Here is a 6998-nt window from a genome sequence, read left to right on the forward strand (position 1 = left end):
AATTATTTCACGACTGGGAAAATTGAAACCATCTTGTTATAACAAACTTCCCAAGTTATAAAGTGATACTGATTATTTTTGGCGAATCAGTAATGGCGTGGCAGTGATATTCTGAATAGAGAACAGTTTGCACTTTTCATCATTCCAGTTGAGTTAGTGGTGATGAATGATTGTGTGTATGGCAGACTGTAACTAAGCATGGGCCGTTTAGAGCAATATCAGCGAGGTAGGACACGTTTAGTTGGTTGTGTGAGAAGGAACGATCTCAGAGATAATGTGGGCAGTTTTGAGAAATCTATTTCGTTCTACAACTGTAAGTAAATTGAAAAAGCAGATGGACCAGTTAGAGTGAAAGCTCAGCTGAGATATCTAAAGTTTTTTGAGTTTGTGCTGGCTGTTGGTGATGTGGGTTTGTCATTTTACCTTTCACTGCAATCCTGCTTTTTTAAACCTTCTCTGACCTGGGAATTGAAGGTGTCAATCAAAATCTCGTTTTCACACAGCCTTTAAAAATTGCTGTAGAGTTGGCTCAACACCTCTTTCACACAATGCCGTCTAAATAGATCATAGATTTTTTAGTTTTTTATTACAGACGTTTATAAAATTCCAGAAATCCGGATTTATGAGAGTATGACATTAGACTTGTAACTGTACTTTGACTGGACACCAGCGGCTCATGACTTCATGTCATTGCAGTCATATCATTGAATCAGACTCTCTTCATTTATTTATTTATTTTTTAATATACAGTATATATCTATTTTATATATATTCTGAAGAGTACTTGTGGTATTAAAGGGTAACCACCATTTTTTTCAACCTGGACCCTACTTTCCTATGTTTTTGTGTCTTAGTGACTGATGGGAACAACAATCTTTGACATTGGTCTAGTATTAAGTGAGATTACTGCAGTCGGCAGCGGCAAAACAAGCTACAATGTAAGTTAAGAGGACAATTGTCCAGCTTGTATTTACTTTCACAAAAGTGCTTGTTTTGCCACTGACAGGCTCAGATTAATATACTAAGTGTGTGACAACATTATGGATTGAGGATCCCTTCAGAGATAGACTTTTAAAACCGCTTTGAGACCTTTCTGTTTAACCAGACAGCTCTAAAGTCACTAGTGCTAAACCCATCCACACTCCATTTTAAAAAGCAATACTTTAACTGTATACCTGTATCTTTAACTGTATAGAGTTAGAGAGGTAAACTATGTGTTTATTTCAACCAAAACTTGAGTTGTGATTGTTGAAAAAGTGGAAAGACCCAAAAAAGCTTTGCATAGTTTTATTTTGTTTCTGTTCACTTTGAATGAAGTGTATTTAATGATGCTAAAATGACTGTTTATTTACATGAAGTCTGGTGGGTTTACTGAACGCAATATCTCGGATGTTTTTATGTCTAAAAAAAGGATCTTACTCTTTAACAGAAAGGTCAGCCTCCTTAGAAATCCTTTCCATAATGTTGTCAGACAATTATAATATTAATCTGAGCCAGTCAGTGGCAAAACAAGCCCTTTTGTGAAGGTAAATACATGCTGGACAATTGCCTTATTAACTTACATTGTAGCTTGTTTGATCCTTGCAGACTGCAGCGATCTTTCTTAATACTGGACCACTGTCCACGATTGTTGTTCCCATCAGTCATTTAGACACAAAAACATAGGAAAATAAGGTGTCCAGGTTAAAACAAACAGTAGTTACCCTTCAGGTTGGTCTGAATTTTGCGCCTTTCTTAATGCTTTGATTGACCTGACCAAGCTCTGTTTGTCTATCTAGATTTCTTGACAATTGCAACAATATTGGGAACTGGAATCTTAGGTGAGTACTTTTATCTTTTAACTTAAGATACAGAAATTACAAAAGTTAACTGACAGTACAAAAATCTCAGTGTCACACTCATACTAGTAGAAACTTTGGATTTGGGGAATACACTTCCTGTTTGTATTTGTTGCACAACAAAAAGTACACATTAGGTCTGTGGAAGGTTATTACTAATTCCAGGAAAACAAACCTGTAGAGCGGTAACAATTTGAAATGTTGCTGTACATTGCATTGTCAATACAATTGTCTCTTTCAGTCAAATTTAAACATTTAATTATGTATTACTTTTAAAAAAAAATTAAAGTTTTGAATGAATTCCAGGATACATATTGCGGTGTCCCTGTTTTCTGACCCAGATAATGTAATAACACAAATACACAGCCTATGAAGTAAACGTCTCTTAAACATGTTTTCTAACTGTATCCCCCCCTTGGCATTTGTGTTGCTATGAACGTGTTTAGGGTCAAGTTCCAACAACTAACAATTGAAATAATAATAAAAAAAGATATCGTGAGACCAATAATCACTTATATAATAAAATTGTGACAAATCAAAACATAATCAACAATTGCCAGTCATACTCCTTAAAGCTTTAGTGTGTAACTTTTTGATAATAATGAGCATTCGTTACATTCAGGCCATTGCCAAGTGAGTTGCTACAAAGCCTCAGCGCCACAAAACTCTCTCAGTATGGCTATGTTCAGATGATTGTGGCGTCACATGCACAGAAATTCAAGTGAAGTTAATGACCTCTTCTGAAGAGTCCATCATTTTTTTAAATCCTCCGTGTGCTCCTTGGCTACTAGCAACTGCATGGAGGAGGGTGGGCAGTGCGCCATCACGTAAGGCTTGTATCCTATGGACGCACAGACAGTTTTTGTAATTACTTAGAATTCCTCATGGGGGCGGCAGAAACTATGCACTGTAGCTTTAAAGGTGCGATGTGTAATACTGACAGCTAGTGTTTAAAATAGTTACTGCAGTACAAATTCAAAATACTGGAGAGAGTTGTCTCCCCTGCCCCTCCTCCCCAGACTCGAAGATCATGGAGGTTGCCAGGCTGAGACCTTAAGACCTTAGCTAATATAAGCAATTATTTGAGGTTAAACAAAGAAGCCATAATTATGTAAATAATTGACAATTAAACAATTATGTATAAATTGTTAAAAAGGGAATATATTTGATGACAAATAAGAGGTAGAAGTCTTGTCTTTTCACACCAGATGAGATTGGATTGACAGGGTTTCTGGAACATGAACATCTGCTGCCTATGGGGAACACAATCTTTAAAAGAGATACAACCACATTACTACAAATTTAGAGATCACGATGTTGGCACAATCTTCATAAACAGTTAGTTGGTGTTAGTTGGTGAGCTAGGCCTATATTTGTTCTTTCCACAAGACCATCTTTTTATAATATCAGTTAATGTGGAACATAATTAAGGCTTTGTCCATCTCTTGGTTTTCATTGGCAGAGCAAATTGAACTGTGGTTTATGAAGTGTAGTTAACAGCACAGATTTTTTTGTAGAGGTGGAAATTACATGGGACATTACATTTAACTACTTTGTTTTGAGCAGGGTCTCCATGTAGTTCTACAAAGGTGGAGCCCTGCCAAGAAATACTTGTTGAATCACTTAAATCTCATATTGAAATCAGCCCTATCCATAAAATGTTATGGTACGTTTAATCCAGAGTGGACAGGAGTGTATTAAGACAGAAAAATGAGTAGAGGCAGTGATAGACAGGCAGGTAGATATGCTGAGAAAAAGTCTGACATGTCTTCAAATCTTCTTAGGTGGGAATCAAACTCACAAACAGCTCTATCTCCTTCAAATTTCTAGGTCTTCCAGTAACGATAGCCCATGCTGGACTCGTGCCTTTCCTCGTCTCCTTTATCATTGGCTTCTTTGTCCAGGTAAGTAATTTATAGCCTCAATGGACTCTTTTTGTTCTCAAAAGGCTGGCATGGTCTATGAAAATGTAAGATACTGTTAACTAGTCACCTTCATTTTTATTATTGATACAATTGTTGTGCTTTTTTATGTTTTGTAAGGTGCACTTGGGTTTCATGAAAGGCACTGACAAATAAAATGTATAATTAGTATCACTGTGAAATAAGCACAAATTAGTCTTAACAGTCTCAAAATGAGATACTTAGAAAGTATCATGAATATACAGATGCAGCAATTATAACAAAGATTACCCATTCACTTCTAATTAGTAAGACTATTAGAGCTTGTCCTAATGCCTTTAACTAGAGCTGGGCAATATGGAAAAATCTAAAATTTACGATATTTTTGACCAAATACATCAATGATGATATTGCGGCGGTAGAGTAGGTTGACTATTTGTCACAAACAGCAACACAACAATTGAACAACATTAAAGCAGTAATAATAAACAATACAAAACCACCAACATAGGAGATTAAGTAATAAAAAGGCTTGTTTGTGAAAGAAGCAGAAAGGATGGTGTGTTATAGTTGGCTGTAGTATAAAAAGTATAGGTAGGTTTTCAATCTAGATGTAAAAATGTCTACTATGTGAGCGTCTTTAACATACATTAGGAGGCCATTCCACAGATGAGGGGCACAGTAGTGCCAACTGATTTTGTGTTTACTAGGGGAATGACTAGGGGACTTTTAAAAAAAACAGGTTTAGGGAAAACTCTGAGTTTGTTCAACCTGAGATGAGAGAAACTATGGGTCTTCTGTTTCAGAGAGGGAGGCTAATCAGACCTGAGAGAGAGGTAACTCCAGCCTGTTTCAGAAAGAGAGGTGACTTAACCTCTGAGTCAGTTACTGTGGTAACTGAGCATGTGAACCTAACCTGGTCGGGAGCAGGTTATCTTGTCAGTCTCCTCCCTCTGACACAGCGCTATTTCATTTCCTCATTGATTCAGTCTGTATCAGGCACATTTTAGCGCAGTTTGTTATCTGCATGAATAAAAAACAGGGTAGGTTAATTAACCATGTTAGGCAGACTATAAAACGTTTTTTCCTCAAAACATGGCATTTCCTTGTGTCAACAATCCCATTAATGAAGAAGCTGTATTACTTCGCAGGGAGTTAAACATACGTCGGGAGATGATATTGAGGCATTAAAAATATAATTATTATAAATCATAATTCTGTTAATGTTGGTGCTGCAACCTCAGAATGGGATTAGTGATAGTTTACCTTTTTGCCCGCAGGATTGCACCTAAATAAAATGATGATTGCCACGGAACTTTCTTTTTTATTATCCAGTTTGACAGCAAGTCATAACAAAAAAAGAACAAATAAAGTACTTTAAAGTAGATCTTCTTCTGGGCTAAAGGACATGGATCGGTGCATAAACTCCAGTACTTATACCGCTAATACCACTACCAGCATTTAAGCCAGTATTGGAGGCTTTTCGGTATCGCATTGGAATATCTTTAATTTTGGGAAACACCTGGCTGTCACCTTATCTAAGATTTGATTGGTTTGATATTGAAGCAACAATGTTTTAAATGTTTCATTTAATTGCAGAGATACTGATTTCATTAATCGGCGTTAAACAACAAAACACTGCTGCTTGTTTGCCCCGGTATCTTCTTGCAGCCGACAGCGATCAGCTTCCTTGTGAGCTGCTCCAGGGTCATCTCTCTCTGGTCACGGCCAGCCCCGCCGTTTCCTCGTCGAGTTTGTTCAGGTTCTTTTAAATAGGTGTATTTACGAAAAACTGGTTGAGTAAAAACAAGAAAGCAAAGCCTTTGTTTGTTTGAACAGTCGTTCTCCCAGTCAACCCGTTCTCCCTTCCAACTCGTAAAATAGACAGAGACTTAAACTCCCCACCTAGGGGCACCCAGATAGCTCAGTTGGTGGAGCCGGCGCCTGTGATGTGTAAGGAAGGAGGACCAAAGAGCAGAGACAGGCAGGCAGGAGAGTTCAAAAACACAAGGAATACAAACAAAAGGATCTGACAAGAGACAAGGGGTGCACAGACACTAAATACACTGGGTAATGAGATAACGAGAGTCAGGTGACACAGGGGCTGGGAAACAGGTGGAAGACACAGGAAGTAAAACTAAAGACTAGACATTCCCCCCTCTCTCTCCCCTTTCATGTCTTCTGCTGTGCTGTCAAAATAAAGGCTGAAATTACCCAAAAATCTAAAAAAAAACAACTCCCAACCCAGACATCACAAAGTGACAAGAGTCCCAATGAAGAGGTCATGAATCCAAAACTATTTTGTTTTTAATTAAAGAAAAATCTGTACAAATGTATAAACATCTATACACATGTATACACATGTATACACATGTAATAACAACATAACACATGTCACACATGACATTTAAGACCCTGTTGCAGCAGGTCCGGATTCTATGTGTATTTTGTGTGTTTTTAGTCACTTTATTTTTATTTACATTTAGTCTTTAAGTGTTGTACATCTGTTTTGAGGATGGGGCCCGTAAATTTCGGAACTTTTCTTTTAGGTTTATTCTTACTTTGGTTGTTTTTTGTAACTGTGTGCTACGCACAACGCAGCGGGACTATTGTTTACGCACGCAATCCGCTGATAGTGCTGTGTGGACCTGTGCTGCTGCCGGGGGGCCAAACCTGAAATCCCGAAGGAACTACGAAGGAGATGCCGGGGTTGCAGAGGAGGAATAAAACATAAGGAGAAAAGAAGAAAACATAAGTCTGGCCTCCAAGCGATCATTGTGGGGAATGTACAGTCTCTGGGGAATAAGACGGACGAACTTGCAGCGCTCATCAAAACCCAGAGGGAGTTAAGCAAGTGCAGCTTACTGTGATTTACCGAGACATGGCTGCACTCGCACATCCCGGACTATGGTGTGGCGGTACCCGGCCTTTTGACCGTTCGGGCGGACAGGAACGTTATAGAAAGCGGTAAGAAGAATGGAGGGGGGGATGCACTGTATGTGAGTGAATGGTGGTGCAACCCTGGACATGTGAATGTGAAGGAACGTTTCTGTAGCCCGGACATTGAACTGCTGGCTGTTGGGTTTCGTCCGTACTATCTACCGAGGGAGTTTACGTCTGCCAAATTGATCGCTGTCTACGTTCTACCATCTGCTGATGCAGAGGCAGCTGCTGACGTCATTTACACCGCTGTCTCACAACTCCAGACGCAGCAGCCCAATGCCTTCATGCGGTTTTCCCAACCATAAGCCGTGGATCA

The 6998-nt window shown here is 38.7% G+C and overlaps 1 protein-coding gene across 2 annotated transcripts in view; it reads left to right on the top strand.

The window, feature by feature from the left end:
- Positions 1-6998, top strand: part of LOC116695612 (uncharacterized) — a 97116-nt gene that overhangs the window by 3783 nt on the left and 86335 nt on the right. For both annotated transcript variants that reach the window (XM_032526009.1, XM_032526008.1), the window contains exons 2-3: positions 1779-1820; positions 3669-3742. In XM_032526009.1, the coding sequence (XP_032381900.1) occupies positions 1779-1820; positions 3669-3742 (116 nt within the window). The remainder of the gene's footprint in view (positions 1-1778; positions 1821-3668; positions 3743-6998) is intronic.

Source organism: Etheostoma spectabile, chromosome 9 (assembly GCF_008692095.1).
Source record: "Etheostoma spectabile isolate EspeVRDwgs_2016 chromosome 9, UIUC_Espe_1.0, whole genome shotgun sequence".
Taxonomy (NCBI): domain Eukaryota; kingdom Metazoa; phylum Chordata; class Actinopteri; order Perciformes; family Percidae; genus Etheostoma; species Etheostoma spectabile.